The sequence below is a fragment of the Rhipicephalus microplus genome, chromosome 8, assembly GCF_043290135.1.
Source record: "Rhipicephalus microplus isolate Deutch F79 chromosome 8, USDA_Rmic, whole genome shotgun sequence".
Lineage (NCBI taxonomy): Eukaryota > Metazoa > Arthropoda > Arachnida > Ixodida > Ixodidae > Rhipicephalus > Rhipicephalus microplus.
Genome location: NC_134707.1, coordinates 5,865,339 through 5,886,117, shown reverse-complemented (window position 1 = coordinate 5,886,117; position 20,779 = coordinate 5,865,339). Strand labels below are relative to the sequence as shown.

General features: G+C 42.5%; 1 protein-coding gene across 1 annotated transcript; it reads left to right on the top strand.

The window, feature by feature from the left end:
- Positions 1-9,862: 9,862 nt before the first annotated feature.
- Positions 9,863-19,033, top strand: LOC119164023 (uncharacterized). Its single transcript, XM_037416120.2, has 5 exons — positions 9,863-10,026; positions 13,751-13,926; positions 15,282-15,355; positions 15,804-15,884; positions 18,776-19,033. The coding sequence occupies exons 1-5, from the start codon at positions 9,907-9,909 to the stop codon at positions 18,949-18,951; spliced, it is 627 nt and encodes a 208-aa protein (XP_037272017.2). The 5' UTR covers positions 9,863-9,906; the 3' UTR covers positions 18,952-19,033.
- Positions 19,034-20,779: the final 1,746 nt, after the last annotated feature.

Below are 20,779 nucleotides of genomic sequence, written 5' to 3'. Positions count from 1 at the left end.
AGCCAAAAAAGATATATGGTTGTTTACAGAAAATATTGCACCAATTTCTACGCAGTACTTTCAATTATCCTGCTAGAAGACAACACTATATGGTATTTGTCAACTTGAAAGCATAAACATACAGTTCACTATATATATATATATATATATATATATATATATATATATATATATATATATATATATATAATGTGTGTGTGTGTGTATGTGTGTGATATTTAGTACGGTAAGTTCGCGCTTTTTGCACATCCCGTATAGCTTTAGCTAGACATAAACTTCCCAATACTAAGGAATTGAAACGTTGTCTGAATAACTGAATAAAATCAACCAAAAGCCGCACAATCAGAATCTACTTTCTTCTCCGGATTAAACTTGGGAGCTTCAAAAATGTCGGCCTATATTACGGTGCATTTTGAAGTTGGCTAATGCTTAACAGCATTTGCGCAAGCCCTCGCTTGACCTGGTAGTGTAGGTATGACGTGGTCTATAAGCATAATATTCCATCAGCCACTTGTTCGAATGCCAGGTGCAATCATCTGCACTCATTATTATTATTATTATTATTATTATTGTTATTATTATTATTATTATTATTATTATTATTATTATTATTATTATTATTATTATTATTATTTTATATTATTATTATTATTATTATTATTATTATTATTATTATTATTATTATTATTATTATTATTATTATTATTATTATTATTATTATTATTATTATTATTATTATTATTATTATTATTATTATTATTATTATTATTATTATTTACTTTATGTCACAAAAACACGAATACAAAGAGGAAACAGGGACGAAACAGACCAAGAAGTGTCTGGTCCTTCGGAAAGAGAGGAAGGAAGTATGGAAAGAGCTTAACAAGCTGCGGGTTCGGAGTAGTTGGTACTGCATGCTGTATACTACTTCTGGGGCGAAGACTTCGGCACCAGGATAGGGGAAAAACGAAAAGGTAACGAAAAAAAACCAAGACGGGCGCACAAATAAGTAGTGCCCTCTAAAAATGTTATATATGCATGGGCACTCGGAAGGGAAACAATGTGAAAGCACACACGCTTGGCATAGCCTGAATGCGCACACGTTGCAGATTGGAATGGCCCGCAACGCTACATGGAATAACTGCATGCTGCAGAGAAACGATAGTCCATATTCTGTGTAGGTGCCTCCTTAAACTGCGCCAAGACGAGAACTTCCCGATACGTTGGATATACTCGATGATCACACTCTGTCGGAGAAAAAAGTTCTGGGTCAGCTGGTGGGCTCCAAAGAATCTACCTTTTTTTTCTCCTATTAACTCATATATGCTCTGCTTTTTTTGACCCAGGATACGGCTGTGCTCTGTGGCGCCGCATATCGACGTTCCATCAGCCGGCTGACTGCTGCGAGTTCATTTACGACGAGAACTGCGGTACATCGCCCAAGTACCAAATATACCTGCCGTCCTGCGACCCAGGGCTCGGGATGCCGGGTGTATAGGACCGTGCTCTATGACAGCAATACGCGTTGGTTGCGCGTAACCGGTACTGGCTGTGAAACACGCTACAATACCTCCTTATTCTTGTAATAGTTTGCCTCCGTAGAAGTTATTGACAAAATAAAATAATTGCGGATTGCCCTCTGTATTCTGTAGCAGTCATTTTACAGACTGCAGTGGATATCTGAGTAAAACAAAAAATTGATTCGGAAGCACTTTCTTTCGAAATGCCTCGCTCACCTGTTCTTAAGCATCGTGATGTAACTTGCAAGTTCTGTGGATAATATCGTAATTTTTTTTTCAAAAAGCCCGGTTATTCAAAAATAATTTGAGGTAGAAATTCTCGGAAAGATGTAATCTTTAAGTGATGAAAAATCTCTGAAATATGAGGTGCACTTCAACCAAAGTTTTCTGCAAGTGGACTGTTCTTCTGCAAAAGGTAAACGCACCAACCATTTATAGTATCACCTAAACTACGAAAGAACGTAGTTGTAGATGCATTTGTATAGCGTAACAGCACATTTATTCGCCTTATTTTAAAATCGCTGCTTTAACCGGCATGTCTTCTAATAACTGCTGATGTACAACACGTCACTGTTTGACAGCAAAGATACAGGGACCTTTAATTCCCTGAACGTGGGTGACGCAGAGGTGAATTGTTGCTGTCTGCTTGTGTATTGTCAGCAGAAAGTCTCCTTCACCCTAGCCTTCCCGATTATTTCCGTTAGCGACCCGTAGCAACGTTGCGTTGCCGGAGGAAATCGCGGAGGCTATGTTTTGACCATTTTCAACGACGCCGATTTGACACGTGAGGCCAATGCGCGCGAAATGGGTTGACCCGTTGCCCCTTGACATCGAATGAGAAACAAATGTCGGACATCATGGAGGTAGATGTGTCCGTGTTTGCTTTTGCAATTAATCATCATGGTAGTCCTGCAGTGCCATCAATACGCGAATGTTTGTTTTTAGGAGCGAAGCTCCTTAAGGCGTGGGCTGTGCGTCCCCTGTATGTAGCCACCTCTCGTTCAGTTCTAAGCCACCACGCTAGCCACCGCCCGATCTAAAGGGTACAGCCATATCCATCCGTTCATCCATCCATCCATCCATCCATCCATCCATTCATCCATCCATCCATCCGTCCGTCCGTCCGTCCGTCCGTCCGTCCGTCCGTCCGTCCATCCGTCCATCCATCCGTCCATCCATCCGTCCATCCGTCCGTCCGTCCGTCCGTCCATCCGTCCGTCCGTCCATCCGTCCGTCCGTCCGTCCATCCGTCCGTCCGTCCGTCCAAAAGATGCAAGATGTTATAAACTAGACGGCGGTACGTGTAGTTGATTATGAAAGATGCGAGGTGTTATAAAATAGGAATGATGCCACATATGGCGCGTGTCATCGTTCGATATAGTGCGGCGACGTACGCTAGAAGGAGCGTTGCAATAAAATCGAGTGGGCAAAATGTACGGAGGATTCATGGTTTACCAGGTTTACCTCCGGAGCTTCGCCCACTCATCATCATTCACTTCGTGGATATGGCGGCATTTTTTTGTTTTTTGCCTGTCTAGGCAAGTTGCTTTTTTTGCCTCACCATGAACCAGCCTTGCTAGACTTAATGCCTGCTGCGCTCATTTTTTTTTCTTGCGATGGTCCGATGACTAACACATCTAGAGATAGCTACTCTGATGAGACGAGTCGGATGGATTCGGTGCCGCAATGAAGGCCCAGCCTGAAGGTGTCCCACTGAGATATAGTATTGTTTTCGTATGTTGGCAGTCACTGTCCTCACACTCTTAGTTGAACAGTCGCGATTGCTCAGAGTGAGCCACCATTGTACAAAGAAAGACAATTTATTGCACTAAATGGTTAGTATACTCTTTTGTTCGTACATTTCAGTGAGGCAGAGATAACTGCGGTATGGAATACAGCGTTGAATGGCTAAACACTTGATTTAGACAAAGGCTTTTTTTTTTATTCCGCTGTGTAGTAATACCAGTCAGGCATGCGTCATTGAAACATGTTCGCAAAGTGAAGAATCTCAAACTTTGAAACCGAGGACAGCACAATACGATCTCTCGCGTTACCTCATACGTCTACCTCTGCTTTTCAATGAAGATCGAATATACCGTTGCAATAAATTACACCATGAAATATATACCTTCATATACTGAATGAAACCATCATATGATGAGGCTAAAGAAGGTATAGGAAGCGCTATTTGTAGGTTTGAATGTTTGCTTAGCGATTATTAAATGAATAAAAAGGCATTGACACTGATGAAAGATCAATTCGCTGTTTGTAGGGACAGAGCCCACAACCTTTGTATAGTGCGTCTGACGCCGCTGTCGCTAAAATGGAAGAAAACGCGCATGGGCCCATCATCACCTGGTTGATGACACATGCGACGAGTGGCAGTCCTGTTTCTCGCCCGAGCACTTCTAGTTTACCACTTACTTCCGGCTTCCCGAATGTTCAGAAAAATTCTTCTAAAAATGAAACTGATGCGAAATCCATGGTTCAAATTTAATATGAGATTTCTGTTGGATACCGACGCCATTAAGTATCCACCAGTCAGTGGTGGCGCCATTGACACTGCAGGGGAACTAACCGGTGGTCGGGTGCGATGTGTTGTTGATGTGGATGGACGGGGTGATGGCAAACGTGACTGTCGTCGCGACAGGGCAGGAATGCAATGACTACCTTCCAAGTATTCCTCGATTTTTGCGAGCGCTTACCGTAGCGTAGACAACGAGCATCCGGGTGGAATCCGCGTAGGCCTATTTTTCGGCAGTAACAGTCGCGGTACATGTGTCCAGCCTCGCCACAATGGTAGCACAAAAGACGGTTGTCGGGTGCACGCTTGACGGTGGGCTTCCAAGAGCCAAGACGCAAAATCCGCCTGCAAATTAGAAGTGTGGCAGCTTGGGCTAGTTGGTATGGCATGACGATAGTTATAGCGCGAGAACAAAACGACGACACAGAGACAAGAAGGACACGAAAGACACGAGCGCTAACTTCCAACTTGGAAGTTAGCGCTCGTGTCTTTCGTGTCCTTCTTGTCTCTGTGTCGTCGTTTTGTTCTCGCGCTATAACTATCGTCCCGCCTGCAAAGTCGGGCGATAGACTTGGCTTGGAAAACGTCGAGCGCCCCAGCAGGTGGATGAAGAAAACGCGCCGTCGACGGCGTAGAGACGCGCAGGGCGTCCGCATAGAAGAGCGAGGGAAGTTCGGCTGGCGATGTTGGTCAGGTATGAACGAACTGCCCGATTTCGTTCCGAAAGACATCGGTAAGAGCAGCGATACTCGGAGGGGACTCTGCATGAGATTTCTCGAGTTCTCCGCGTAAACCTGCTGTACGACTTCTGTGAGAACCCAACTGCCATCACTTCCTGGCACATGCGAGCACGCAGCGGACATGGCCGTTCAAAGCGCGAGACAGACGTGCGATTTTCTCTGCGATTCGGCGTGCGGTGCAACGGTGTGACTGCTGGAGTGGTGACGTTTCGTGACGTTTTATGACGTATCATCGCGTCGCACCGCCGCATGGCCGGTGCGGCGAGCATCAAACCGGCCAGATATTTTCGTCGCAGCATCGCACCGCCGCATGGCAGCAGCCAATCACAGCGCGAGCATACGAGTGGCGTCATGATGCTAGTGGCGCCATCTCCACCACTCCGAAGCATGTGCTCCATGTTTGTGGCCTGGCTCGCGTATGAACTCTGGCACCATCGTGGAAGGGTTGCGCACAAGGCCCGTGAAAAGCTGCTCTTTTACGCCTCGTATTAACAGGCGCACCTTCTTTACTTCTGGTATGTGGGCATCCACCCGTCGAAACAATCGCGACATCTCTTCGACAAACATGGCGACGCTCTCGTTCGGCATTTGAAGCCGCGAAGAAAGTGTCTCTTCCGCTCTTTTTTTTTTCTTTCAGAGTTACTGAAGGCTTCGTGAATCTGCCGATGAAGTTCTTACCAACTCGTGAATGAAGCGTCGTGGTTATCGTACCATACTGTCGCCGCGTCATTGCAAATATTGCATCCTTCGTAGAAACGGGAAACTTTGTAGATATCTGCGAAATATTTGTAAACTCCAGGCCACGTGCTGGACTGTAGTCCTTGGCGCTCATGTTCTCCAGAGCCTCAGCTACCAATCATCAGCGTTTTCTGACCTTGCTGAAGAAGTGTGGCAAGGCCCCTTTATTAAAATTTGTTTGCATTGCTAGTTTTTTTTTTCATAATTTCGAACTGCGCGATTCGGTATTGGGCACATATAGGAGCCCACAACACAGGACAAGCCATGCGTGCTCCTCTATGTCCTGTACCAAATTGGCGCCCTGCAGTTTATCTTATGTCTTAAGATAAAAGCAACATGAAAAAAGGTCTGCTTAATAAGCATGGACTGCGATTAGTCAAGATATTTTATGAATCAGCACACAAAACGACACAATCCTTAAATAGAAATGGCCTGAACAAGTCCTGTACTGCTGCTGATTCATCGAACATCATCACTCATCAACTATCCGATTAGCACATACTGAATCAGTTGAAAATTTTCAAATGTTCGTGTTTCTTTCTGAATAGTTATTTACGTTACAGAAATCAAAAACGTTGAAATATTCAATATTGATTGATAAGTGGGGTTTAACATCCCAAAACCACCATATTGAAATATTCAACAAATGTGTCATGCTAAAGCAGTATTGAAGACCGAATGGAAGCAATGTTTACGGAAATTTTATGCACGACGTCTGAATAACATTGAAAGACCCATGTTTTTTTTTTCATATTACACCACACAAATAACTGTGTTCAAATATGAGAAGCTCAATGCCATGTCCACGTGTTGTCATACATTACAAGGCCATTGTGTTTCGAAAATTGATGAGTGATTTTTTTTTTAACGCACTCCGATTGTGCTGGTGACCTTCCTGTTATCGTTGCTTCGGTGAGGCTGCCCTTCGGTGTTTTCAAAAAGTCTCGAAAAACAATAAACCGTTTCCCTTCCGTTTATTTCGGGCACAATCACTTTGGCTACCGGAAAAGAAAAAAATATGGCGAACCCGAATTATCGCATACCTTTTAAAGTTTTTTTTATTGTCCTTTGATGTCAACATGACATGAAACTTCGCAAGACTTGTTTGGTCTAGTAGCCTAGCTGACTACAGCTACATACCTACATGATTCGGCAAGTGTTTACAACAGTGACAAGAAGTGTGTGACTGAGCAACGGTGGAACGCAAAGACACAAAACACTTACTATTGTCTTCTTCATCACCGGTGTTTTGTTTATTTGCGTTGCACGGTTACTCAATCACGAACCCAATGAACTCGCCCAGATATCGGTGAATAATCGCAACATAACTTAATACATGTATGAGAAAACACTTCGTTCGATTATGCAGAAAACAGCATCGGACGAAATGATAATTTATCCAATTCTATCATTCAACCACAAAATAACATTGGGACTATCGACAGGTTGTTCGCGTTTCAATATAACGGCACTAAGCCTGTGATGTCGAATTCATTACTGTGGCCAGCAATTTTCTTGTGACTCTCTCTATTCTAAATATCTGACAAGTCAGCACTCAATTTCACCGATAAAAAATAAAAATTCCTTTTTACGAAATCTCACGACCGGACTCGACGCTCCTTCCGCACGCCGGAGAAGGACTCGAGTCCGGCCATGGTAATCTCAAGCAAATCACGTGCATAAAGAGACGACTCAAAAAGTTATCACTATTGAGGTTATACACTTGAGAGGCAATGTATATTTTTCAGGTTAAATGGCGAACGCGTTCCTGAGCAATAATCACAAGGTGTTTAAGAAAACGTATCTGAATATCCTTCAAAGAAAATTAAATAGAACATTTGATCTATGTCATCACAATTACTTCTGCTGTAGCTGGGGGTCTTACTATGGATAGACACGTGAATCACTATAACAATTAAAGAAATCAACTAGTATTTAAATAGTGGAGAAATGTGGTAATGTCCAATGAGAGCCTTTCCTGCGAAAAGACCATTGCCTCTTTCGTGTTTCTAGAACACATGGCATGACTCTTAGTGCGATTCTACGCTTCTGTCTCGCAATAAACATGCGTTAACGTGATCATTCATTTTGCATGACACGTACATGACTTTCTTTTTTTAGAGATTTTTATCACTTACGCGGTTGTCTGATGCAACACTTCCTTCCCTGTCATCATTTTTTTCGAGATTCGATTCTGGCTCGAACGTTTGATTGTTATTCTTCACATTCTGCGCAATACGTCCTCCTCCCTAATTTTTTTTCGGCATGTCACATAGAGCAAAAAATAACCATTTCAACAGGGTGCCGCTCCCCATATTTTCCCGTCAAATAGAGTTGCTTTATTTCAGAACAGTTCTGAATATTCCTATTCGTTCCACCCATATTTTCCTTCGTGGCAGATTTTCAAAAATTACGCATCATTTTTGCTATAACTCTGCATTGATATAGACCTCTTACACCCACTTATCTGCGCATGTATGTATCGATCATATTTATCGTAATTCCAACTCATCATTTTTTTGTAACTGAAATCTTTTCGTCTATTTATGCACATATGTAGAATGCATGTAATACGTATTTGTCTGTCTCTTTATTTCCCAGAATAAAATGAAAACATTTCATTCTGGATGGTCTCCTGGGCTAAAAGCTGTAATGAAACAGCTCGACTGAGGCACAGAAGAGCAGTTACATGGCAACAAGTGACAGCTGAAAATTTTTGCACCAAAAATGTACATGTCATGATCACACATGGTAGAAAAAATATTTACAAACACAAAGGATATAACAATACCTGTACAAACATAAGAGGAAATTGTTTTGAAAGAACACATTTCTAATAACGATCAAACAATAACAGAACACTCAAGTTTATTTACAGAAGAAAATGTAATACTGAAAGTACAAGAAAAAAAAAACAGGAATAGTACACCTGTAATTTTGGCAGTAAGCTACACGAAACAATAATATCCACACAATATAAGAAAAAAAGCACGGTAGCTAACCTTACATAAAGGTATACAGTGAAATGTAGTACAGCATGAATAAATAATTGAAATGTATGACTACATTAGTAATTCAAAAATATTTCGCGTAATCTCTTTAGCGCCGGTTTATATAAATGTTTATGCTTGTTAAGAATACATGGGAGCTTATATTTCAACGACTGAAGTTTATAGTCGGTGCGAAAGCGTGGTATAAGCCAGCCTCCAACATTCCGAGTATTTATAGCGTGACTTTCGTTTACGTTTATCAGTACGTTTATCGTTTACGTTTATCAGTATGGGAGGGCATCAGCTATTTATATGCTAATTTATACATTTTGATTTTTGTTATGTATAATCCTATGAACCCCAAGGCACCTTCAAGCTGCACTTGGCCATTTTCCACCTGGTGTGAACTCCAGCTGTCATGTTGACAACTATTTTAGTTTGCTTTCTTGAATTAAAAATACAGTCTCATTGTAGGAACACTTTACAGAGCAACCTAAAACACGGACCTGGAGGAACGCAACAAACCGGAGGGTTTCACTGTTTCGGGCGCGTGTTTTGGTTTCAGCCGTAAAGTTTTCTTGAAACATGAGTATTACCCGATTAGTTCAAAACAAGATCCTGCATGAGCCAACATTCCTCTATTATAATCTAAGCCACCGTATCCACACTGATAAATTTACATGTTGCTAATAAATGACGAGTTTTTATATCAAAATCAAATGTTTTTGCGCCACATGCACCTCATTCCTCGGCACACTTGGACTGTCAGTGGCGCAACATCAGTCTACTGACCTCGTTTAAAAAATACCCTCTAAGACAGCCTTTGTTTTCTTCTAATATGAGGTTCATCGTTTCGGGCCTACGGCGTAACACAATGTGAGAAAAAAAAACAGTCCATGCAGTCTTACTACACAAATGCATCTCAAGGTATGTTTTACGTGACATTCGAAAACAATCCCAAATGCTCACAAGTTCGCTTAAAGCTTCCTGCTTGCTGTCATATTCTGCGCAACGTGAATTTGTTTTTTGAGATTTATGTTTTTATCAATAATCAGTTTTCTTTGCCAGGACATATCTGTCACAAATGATTTTTTTTTTCGGATATTGTCTCGCCATTTCTTTTTAGCTGACCGTGTTTCTTTTTGTGACTATAATAACTTAGATCTAAAACTTCACGTACACTCAAACGAACACCGAGCCACCAAAAACAAACAAGTGTACACAAAAAAAAAAAGAAATGTTGCGTGTGGCGTCTAAACTTGCGCCGCGAGCAGTGCGGCCTCAACAGATTTCCTTCGGCAGTTCATCCTTCTCTTTCTTTTTCTTTGGTATTGCGAATAAAAGCGAACTCTCTGTGCGCAGTCTTCTCCATTTTCCTCCAAGTAATCGCAACAATGTCGACTCTTCTCGGTGTTATCCTAACTACTGTCGCAGTCTTCGTGCAGCAAGAAAGCGCTGTGGGACAATACCCCGAACTGAACCCGTCGCTGCAAAGGTTCCAAAACCCTCCTCCTGTGAGTCCTCACAACTTTTTTTGTTTTCTTAATTTGGTCTAGAAATGATATAAATACAGTCAGACACTGTTCAAATGGGGATGGTGATGTTCCGCGGTGATGTTCGAGTACTCGGCTGCTCAGCTGAAGATCGCTAGTTTGATCCCAGTTACGGCGTTCGCATTTCAGTGGATGCGAAATGCCTTTGAACTCTCAAATGTCAGAGCACACTGAAGAACATCAGATGTTCAAAATTTCTGGAGCCCTCCACTATGATGTGCTTCCCAAACATATCGTGGTTTCGGCACGTACAACCCTAGCTATTATTATTAGAGCGATGTGAATCTGGGCTAGTTGGTGATCTTGCATGTCGAATGGCTGCGGTTATATTTAAACGCACGGATGTTCGCGAAAAACAGAAGCATTCAACGTAAAATAGAAAGGCACAGATTCCGTCAGCACCCCATCAGTTGTCCTCTCACGGAGATAAATTGACTACCGGCGTGACAACTGCCCAACTAATCTTGTTTAGCCTCTGCAATCCTTGACCACATGTTTTTATCTGTAGATATAGCCACACCTGTGCATATTCTGCAAGGTTTTCAGTAAAACGTCACTTGTTAGTCCCAGCACTGCCTTCGTATTTCTTTCCTTCGTCCGTGCGCTTAAATTTGGCCGCAACCACTCTACATAATATTATCGTTCGAATCAGTTCAACCAATCACGCTGTCATGAATGCATAGTGATGTCCCTTTCAAGGAGTAACCTTTTCATGAAATGTAAGTCAATCAGTTTTCCCATCCTTAAAAGCCAGTGACCAAACGTACTGCAACAAAACAAGAGGTTGCAGGCTTCCGCTCTTGGATTATGATTGGCGCTGGAATGAAAAACGCCTATGAGCTTAACCATGTGAAATTCAGCCAACTCATGTGCAACATAATTCGCACTTATAGATTGCGCGCTTGGTGAACTTCGTCAGCTTGGATCAATCAAGGATTCAGGGAAAACAGAAACCACCCCAACCACCATGCCATGTTTAATGTCATATAGTACTCGCAGACATGTACATTAAAACGCAACATTCCAGCTGTCCCAGATGACGAAGGCTTGTATGCGATATTTATACGTTTTAAGCAGCTCATTTTCGCATCATTTTAGATCAAAAAGTAACTTTGTAATTAATACTTTCAACAAGCAAGTGAAGACAGAATTGACTGACCTTAAGTGGTCTGAAAAGGCGATGAAGTAAAGAATAAGAGCTTCAGTGAACAACTTTGAGAATAAGTACGTAAGACAAAATATTGCTAGTTTGTCAATATTGAGCTGGTCGATAAGTGGTGTGAAAGCAATTCAAAATACTTCAATGATTGCAAAATGGAACATGTGCTTTTACAGTGACGAATTATGACGCACTGTCAGAAACAAGTCAGCTTCGCGTAATTCGAAGTCTCTTAGTATTACATTCCGAGTGATAAAATGAAGGAAAGCATTGTTTTGTGTGCATTTTAGTAATTAAGATTAATTAGTATGTAACTAATTATATAATTATTCTTCCACCGGTCAGCTTAAGCACTTTTATAAAAAGAATCCACTATTAGTCCCGAAATACCTGAAGTTTGTTTTAGGGGCGAAGCTCCATGAGGCAGAGGCAAGTCCGACGTTCTCATAGCCACCCCTAGTTCTCGGAGTGTTCACTAGATGGCGATGTGACGCTATGCATAATAAAGTGCATAGGAGCACATAGTGTGATGAGAGGTCACTAGATAGCACTCGTGCAGCATAGGAGATCGCAACAAGGAACTTTAAGCGAAAAGTCAGAGAGGCGGAGAGGATTTATCGGATGACAGCGATGAAAAAGAAGACGGCTCTTAGTAACTACCGCAATGGCAAGAATGAAATAAGACGGGATAGGTTTTATGATAGTTTGAGAAGAAGGGCTTTACCTAAACGCCCAATAATAAAGTGAGATTCGATAAAGAAGAACAATGTACATGCTGTTGGGGAGCTAAGGAAACAATGAAACATGTTCTGATTGAATTCGGCGATATCCACCCAGGTATGCGTGATGGTACGAGCCTACATGAGGCTTTGGGTTTTAGGGACAAACATATAAAGCCGACCACGTCCACGATAGAAGCAACTAAGAGACGGTTGGAGTATTGGTGGCAGAAAAGTGGCCATGCATACTGGGCATAAATTGTGGAAAAATTAGGCCAATCTGCCTGAAGAGGCCGAGAGATGAAACATAAATTTATAATTTTTATCATAATAAGATAAATTTATTGAAGTAGATAAGGCATCAGGCCAACATAAAAAGAAGGTTTTATTTTCGTGTTTTTTTTTTCTTGCGAGCCTGGTGGCACACATGTCACCACCCCGTTATAGAGAGGACGCTCATAGCATCAATACATCTATCCATCCATGATGAATTGAATACAAGATGGCAATGCGTTCGCTCTTGGCGCGCTTCCTCTTTCGCCGGCAGTTTGTTTGCTTCGAGTATGAGCGCCGAATACAACGTGGCGGATCGGAGGGGTCAGAAAACGGCTGCAGCGCCTGCTCGCTTTTCTTACATGATGATCGACTGGGCAAATTTCTTGGAAGATTCATGGGTACCGATGAAACCTCTGGAGTTTTACCCACTCATCATTATCCACTTCGTGAACATGGTGTTGTTCTTTGGTTGTATTTGCTTCAAGCGAAGAAAAAAGTACTTTTCACGTTGCTCCTGGAACGCGCTACGTAGAACAATCGTCGAACATTATTATCCAGCAAAGTGATCCTCTGCGGCAATACGCAACATAATGAAGCATCATAACTGATCGCCAGTTCTTCACTCAGGAGGCCTGCCTGAATGTGCACACAAGGTGCAAGCTAATTGATGATACGCGTGGTGCGTTATTACGCGCCACGGAAGTTGGCCTGTACATTCGTACGCACCGTGACTGAAAGGGCTCATGAGTGTCCACTAAATAAACTGTTCGTTTCAGCGGGCAGTGGTTGGATAGAAATCGAAGCTATGGTTCGTAATTGGTGTCAGTTCACTCCCTCTCAATATTTTGCCATTCAAAGCTTGCTGAAACGAAAAGTGTGCTACGTGGACGTGTGTAGAGTACCAGCCCAGCAGCGGTGTGTTGTAAAGCTGTCGGCACAAGCTAATGACTTCGAAGACAATAAATTGGAGCAGTGACTAGACAATACGTCTGCGTGGCTTATATTCTAATTTAGAATAAAGAACTATAACTGAATCTGAGCAGGTAAATTGGGCAAGTCCCATTTATCATCTATATAGTCCTTCAAGAAACGAAAAAACTTTCGGGAAGAAACCTGCGGCGAGTTTGCGCCCAAGCAAATTCTAGCGGATATGAGTCTCGCAAACTCTGTAGTCACTCCTATACCCACCTCCGGTCCACCAAAAAATGAAGAAACTCCGTATAAACAGCCTGGAAGGTAGGTGCCACAGAAATTGGGCAACTACCCATCTCCACTTGACTCCGCGTTATGAATTGGCTTAACGTTGCAAAGACATGGTTGAACAGTGCACATGGTGGCGAATCTACTACACAGCAAGTTCAACTAATGAAATTGCTATACAATGCCACCACTTGCACTGTTTAATGTCTTCGCGACGTGAAGTTCATAAAGCTGCTTCAAATTTGTTTTCAGAGTTCTGGTTATAAAAATCGCCTTGCATTATAACTTAAAGGTCACTAACACGTTTCTCTTATTTTATGCATGTACCCAGTGCTACCCCAACAATGGCGAATGGGTGATGACCAAGAGAAACTATCCCTACGATCATCACTTCGGTGGAACCGCAAAATGCGTGAAGTACGAGAGAATCGGACCATTCAATGGGTACAGCATGAACGTCAGGTTCTCTTGGTGCCAGGACGGATATGGACGTGGATGTGGATCAAGGTGAGGTACTTGTCAATTTTAAAAATGTAAGAATTGTGAGCATCAGCATTCCCACAAACCAAGAAATATCTTTACAAATTATCTAATTTCTTCCTGCAAAGACGTGTGCTTTCACTACTGACGGGGAAAACAGCTTAAGCAGACGGTGAATTTACCGACGGAAAATGTTTCGTGAAAACCAAATAAATTGAAATCTGTTCAGATCACTTGAGGAACAAAACAGGAGCAAGCCCACAAGCACACGTATTACAGGGTGCGTCGCCTTATTCGGTTCCTTTTGACACCGCCATGAATCTGCTCTTGTACACCTACACTTGCGAAATCAAATTTTCTTCAGCTATATCATACATAAAGAGGCTCAAACTGTGAAGTCTAAAACAACTTCACGTCGCAAGATAATTCTATTTTTACGTCCTAGTGCAGTAATAATTGGCTAAAAGACATTTGAGTGTCTGAGACGGGAGTAAATGTATCCTCAATCAGTGATAGATGCTTCCGGTACCTAATCTGACAAATGGAAGTGCTTTATTGAGATGGAACCATCTTAAATAAAATGACGAACAGTAAGAACCAGACAGCACACAAGCGTTAACGTAGAACTGTGTGGACGTTTACTTCAACAGAAAAAAAAGAAAACAAAACGTACAAGATAAAGACAAAAAATACGCCTGTTGCATTATCACGGGGAAGAAGCAATAATTATGTCCACCACGAGTCCAGATAACGCTATTATGCGGACAAATACACAATCACCTTTTCTAGAAGCACGATTCACTGCTCCTGGACGGTGGCACTTCCTTGTTTTCTTTATCATGAACGCTTCGTGGATTTCGCGCTCAAGCCGATTTTAATGTCACGTGAGAACCCCACCAATATCAGAGTGAAACACCACCACACGACAAGCGATGTTCTGCCAATGTGCCGAACTTCACAGCCCTCCACCTGAGGGCGCCCTAGCTGCGTCGTGAGAGCCCCACAGGAAAATGAAGAGCAAGATTGTCGCTAAACAGAAAAGAGACATATTGTGGTTTTGTTTTGTTCTGATATTTATTGTAGCTTTCCCTACTACGTGACTAGAAGGTATTGTGCTGTTTATGGAGACGTGAAAATTACTCCGTCGTCAGAAAGCTAGAAACAGTAACCTCGCTACTCATAACATAATAGAACGTGCAAGCGGATAACTTAATTGGAAGACTTCATGTTTGACGCATTGATAAAAAAAAACTGTCTTACCTCAAAAAACATTACCTGTAACGAAGTAGCTATTTTATTCACTGTCATATAGCGGCAGCTGAAACTATGACGTAGCGCACTAGCAAAGACGCTTCCATTCAACGACCTCGTTCATTTTACAGCGTCGGCCGTTACGTTCTCACTTCGATGCCTGGATACCGCACGAGGAACCAGTACAACTTCTTGGCCGTCAACGGTAAGCTAGTGGTCAGCCATGTTGCGATAAAGAATAAGGAACCTCACCGCATGATCCTGCTAAATTACCGGGTTTGCTAAGTATTGACTCAACAAGGAAACATAATAACAAACTGGTGTCTCACCTCATACGTATCGCGATACCATAAAACTGGTGGATCGTTGAAAAATGTGACACCCATGAAATAAATTTTCAAAAAAGCAAAATCGCACAATAGATATCTACCGCCACTCGGTTCCAAAAATTTAGGGCAAATGGAAAATAAGAGGGTTGCCATCTGGTAATCATTACTGATGTATAAGAACGGGTTTTGTACAGCTTTCTATTTTCCGCAGTCTGTTTGTATCATAGTGCTGGTGATAATTTTTAAGTTCTTTTTCTTTATACTCGTACATCAAAAGATCATCTAAAACATGCTAATACCGCGAGGATTTTTTTTATTTTCCAGGTGTCGACAGTTACAGCATGCACACGATCTACAAAGACTGCAACACCTGCTTCATCGCGCGTTATCGCTATGCTCTTAACGGTAAGTTGAACGAGAATTACTGTGCTTTACTCAAGACACTATAGTTATAAGCGACATAGACGAAGTGTTTTGGCACATCACGTTATTGTCATCAAAGAAGTTATGTATTTTATATCGCATAAACTCATGCCTTCGAGAGGCTCATGCCACGTGTCTTAAGCAATCTTTCACATACAGCAAACTCTTTTGTTATACATATACAGAAGTATCCCAGGGGTCCCAGGGTGACCACTGCACGTCGTCTTATAGGGAAAATTGTATTATCCTTCATCATCATCATCATCATCACCCTGACTACGTCCACTGCAGGACAAAGGCCTCTCCCATGTTCCGCTAGTTAACCCGGTCCTGTGCTTGCTGCTGCCAATTTATACCCGCAAACTTCTTAATCTCATCTGCCCACCTAACCTTCTGTCTCCCCCTAACCCGCTTCCCTTCTCTGGGAATCCAGTCAGTTACCCTTAATGACCAGCGGTTATCCTGTCTACGCGCTACATGCCCTGCCCATGTCCATTTCTTCTTCTTGATTTCAGCTATGATATTCTTAACCCCCGTTTGTTCCCTAATGCACTCTGCTCTCTTCTTGTCTCTTAAGGTTACACCTACCATTTTCTTCCCATTGCTCGCTGCGTCGTCCTCAATTTAAGCTGAACCCTCTTTGTAAGTCTCCTGGTTTCTGCTCCGTAGCTAAGTACCGGCAAGATACAGCTGTTATATACCTTCCTCTTGAGGGATAGTGGCAATCTACCTGTCATAATTTGAGAGTGCTTGCCGAATGTGCTCCACCCCATTCTTATTCTTCTAGTTACTTCAATCTCGTGGTTCGGCTCTGCGGTTATTACCTGCCCTAAGTAGACATAGTCTTTTACAACTTCAAGTGCACTATTACCTATCTCGAAGCGCTGCTCCTTGCCGAGGTTGTTGTACATTACTTTCGTTTTCTGCAGATTAATTTTAAGACCCACCTTTCTGCTCTCCTTGTCTAACTCCGTAATCATGAGTTGCAATTCGTGCCCCGAGTTACTCAGCAATGCAATGTCATCGGCGAAGCGCAGGTTACTAAGGTATTCTCCATTGACTCTTATCCCTAACTGTTCCCATTCTAGGCTTCTGAAAACCTCCTGTAAGCACGCGGTAAATAGCATTGGGGAAATTGTGTCCCCCTGCCTTACACCCTTCTTGATTGGTATTCTGTTGCTTTCTTTATGAAGCACTATGGTAGCAGCTGATCTCCTGTACATTTCTTCCAGAATGTTTATATATACTTCATCTACGCCCTGATTCCGCAGTGTTTGCATGACGGCTGATATTTCTACTGAATCAAACGCCTTCTCGTAATCTATGAAGGCTATGTATAGTGGTTGGTTATACTCTGAGCATTTCTCTATTACCTGATTGATAGTATGAATGTGGTCAATTGTTGAGCAGCCTGTTCGAAATCCTGCTTGTTCCTTTGGTTGATTGAATTCTCCTTCACTGAGCGCTAACTCCTACTTTGCAAGAGCACGCTTGGTTCACAAAGCTATTGTGAAATTTAACGCCCTGAGTACAATACCTGTTCAGTATTTCTTGGCGCTATTCTGCCATGAATTTCCCTGGCTGTGTAACAGTGGAGTGTGTACATAATTTTGCCAGTAAAAGGTAAACTGTAGCAGTAAGTTCGAAGACTCTGCCGCACCTGCAGTCTTCAATTGCAACCAAGTATTGTGCTGACATACTTAAGCATTGTTACTTCTATGCTCAACCGGAAAAAGAATTTTGGCGTTGTTCTATACAAGACGAGCAGGTGATAAGAAGTTGTACAGCCTTATGTGAGTCTAACATAAGAAATTATTGTGAAGCTTGTTCAGCGCAGATATTTTTTAATATTTAAAACAATACGTTTAGCATCACTATACAGCTTCAGTAACCAGCTCTGGTTACCCCGAAGCATATAAAGGCTGTGGATTTTCACGCAAGTGAACGTAGTGATATTATCTGGGGTTTCACGTTCCAAAACGACGATATGATTACGAGAGACGCCGTAGTGGAGGGGCTTCGGCAATTTCGACCACATGGAGTTCTTTAACGTGCAGCACTGGCATCGCACATTGTATGGGCCTCCACCATTGCGCCTTCATCGAAATGCGACCACCGGGATCGAACCAGCGACCTTCAGATTAGCAGCCGAGCCTCGTAACCACTGCACTATCGAGGCGGACCACTGAAGTTAGGCTAAATAGTAAAGAACTGAACGTTTAACAAATAACAAGGCAAGTCAGAACATGTTTAATATTGCATCGGAATGAAGAGGACAATACCTCTTATTCTAAATTGCAACATTACCTACCAACTAAAGTCTTTCAAGTAAATTTCGCTAATCACTCTGTTTTGTATTCAGCATAACTTTAACATATATGTATAGACGGTGAAGTAGACACGCGTATGAACAGATTAACTTTGACGTTTCCAACGAGAGTCCGGCCTTCATCTAGCGAAGGCTGTACTCACGGCCACAACGTCAAAATAAATCACTGCGTACCTGCGTCTACTTCACTGTGGATATTTGCTCGGACCCAGCATCACCTGTCTTTCGGTATACGCAATCATCCGTGTCCCACGTATTTGGGTATTTGTACGCACCACATGCTATTTAGCCATGTACACACATGTTTTGCACGACAACGTTATAGCATAAATATATCAAAAAGTGTCCGCTTAGTGACAATAGTGACGGGAAGAAGCTGAGCTGCAGTAAATAAGCCACTGAAGCATATTTCTTTTTCGTGTGATCGGATAAGCAAAAGCAAGACCTGATAAGTATATTTTTGCAAGTGAAATCGCTGTGGATCGTGATTAGGAGTACAGTAATGGCTCAAACGATTCCCGATTTTATTTTTTGTTCCCGCTAGGATACGGATGCATCCAGTGGCGCCGTCTGTCCCACACATTCAACCGACGGGCCGACTACTGCGACTTCATATTCGACCTGTTCTGCGGAAACGCTCCCAAGTACCAGGTGTACGACGACTCCTGCAGCCGTGTGGTCGGAGGGTACAACGGCAACTACGGATGGTGGAAGAAATAATCGGCCACTCTCGAGGTTTCGGTCTATTTTTGAGGACATAACCAATATTATGATCATGGCAATAAATATTAGACAATCACAAGCGTGGTCTGGGCTTTTTAATAACGCCTCGCGATAGGCCACGAGTGTTGAAGATTGGGCGAGTTGGTTCGTCGTACTTGAACTGGTATAGCGCATTACGGGGAAGAAGAAACGCTTTTTCGGTCGATATAAAAGATTTGTATTACTCTTTGCCGCATGAGAAGTTGTTACAGTGTGTTGACAATGCCATTGACTCATTTGGTGGTGTAGCCTTCCAGACTCTCACGGGTGTCCATAACAGTAACCTCTTAGAGCTTCTGTCCTTTTACATCAAGTCGACGTTTGTATCTTTTAATGATCGTAAATACATACAGAATAGTGGTGTCTGCATCGGGTCATGCCTCGCCCCAATCCTTAGTGACATATACCTTGCTTATCATGACCGCTTGCTGATGAGCATGCTGAACCAAAACTTTGTCACCAAAATGTGTCGTTACGTAGACGACTTTTTAAGTTTCATTGACTGCAGCGACGCTGCTTGCCAGCACCTAACCGACGGTATTGTAATGACTTTTAAGGAATGTTTTAAACCGCTTTTATTGACTCATGAGTTGCCAGTTGACAATAGCTTACGCTTTTTAGATTTGAATTTAATTCTTTCACCTGACCATGTGTGCTGGCTATTTGAACCTAGAAATGGAAAACCCCTTTTACCCTATGACTCTTCCCATTCCAAGTTAGTTAAGCGCAGCATCACAAATCTTTCTCTCATCAATCCTCTCAGGAAATCGTGTCATCATGTCATGCATCGCAGCTTTGCTGCTCAAGCTGAAAGGCTTTTGAGTTCTGGGTACCCAGCTATCCTACTGGCATCTATAGCTGAAAAGCTATTAAAACAGATAAAGAAAGGATGCAACTCTGAGGCCCAGCCGGAATCTAACGACCGAAAAAGACCCGTATAGTTTTACCCTACGTGCATGACATTTCCCACCGGCTAAAAAAGATAGAGGAGAAATGCTGCGTCAAAGTGGTGTTTTCAGCGCCGGATAAGTTACAGCGGCTTTACAAAGCTGTCAAACCTCTCAAATCACACACCACTGGTTGCGCAACTAAGCACAAAACTCGGTTTGTGCCGTGTGTAGTGGGGGTTGTTTACGCGATTCCATTCTCAAGTGGTATGTGGTATTTCGGCCAAACGTGGCGATGCCTTAATGAAAGGCTAAAAGAGCACCATTATAATGCTCACAAAGCAATCCAGGGCCACATTGGAATTCACTGCCGCGATTGTGAATGTACCCCCATGTTTGACCAGTGTGAAGTGATAAAAAAGCACCCGTCACAATTAACTCGAGAAATTATAGAAGCGCATTGTATAGCAAGAGCTGGCAGCACGTGTATTAGCGCCCCTTCTTTGGGTTTATCTGAACATGAAGTGGCCTTTCTTAATCAGGGTAACCGCCTATGAATGTGTGATATGTGACGGTGTGATTTTGTGTGTTATCTTGTCGTTGCGTTAGGGTGGTTTTGTATGCTTGCGCCGGTCTACTTATTTGATGCAGTTTGACAATAAAGCTCAGTTGGAAGTTAGCGCTCTGTCCTCTTGTGTCGGTCTGCTCGGCCGTTTCTTCTTCCCCGTAATGCGCTATACCAGTTCAAGTGCCTTGGGATAGGGCACCCACAGGTTTGCCTATGTAGTCGCCGCAGTATATCTCCACTGTGCATGGGTAATTGAGAATTGCGTGACTTGGTTCCTTCAGTTCCTCGGCGTCAGTATACATGTTAGAGCCTAATAAAACCAAGTGGCAAT

What these genes read in the sequence shown, in the direction of transcription:
- LOC119164023 (XM_037416120.2), top strand. Translation starts at nt 9,907, where the DNA reads ATGTCGACTCTTCTCGGTGTTATCCTAACTACTGTCGCAGTCTTCGTG. An exon ending in GGTTCCAAAACCCTCCTCCT is followed by an intron (nt 10,027 to 13,750) that starts GTGAGTCCTCAC and finishes GCATGTACCCAG; the next exon opens with TGCTACCCCAACAATGGCGA. An exon ending in GGACGTGGATGTGGATCAAG is followed by an intron (nt 13,927 to 15,281) that starts GTGAGGTACTTG and finishes TTCATTTTACAG; the next exon opens with CGTCGGCCGTTACGTTCTCA.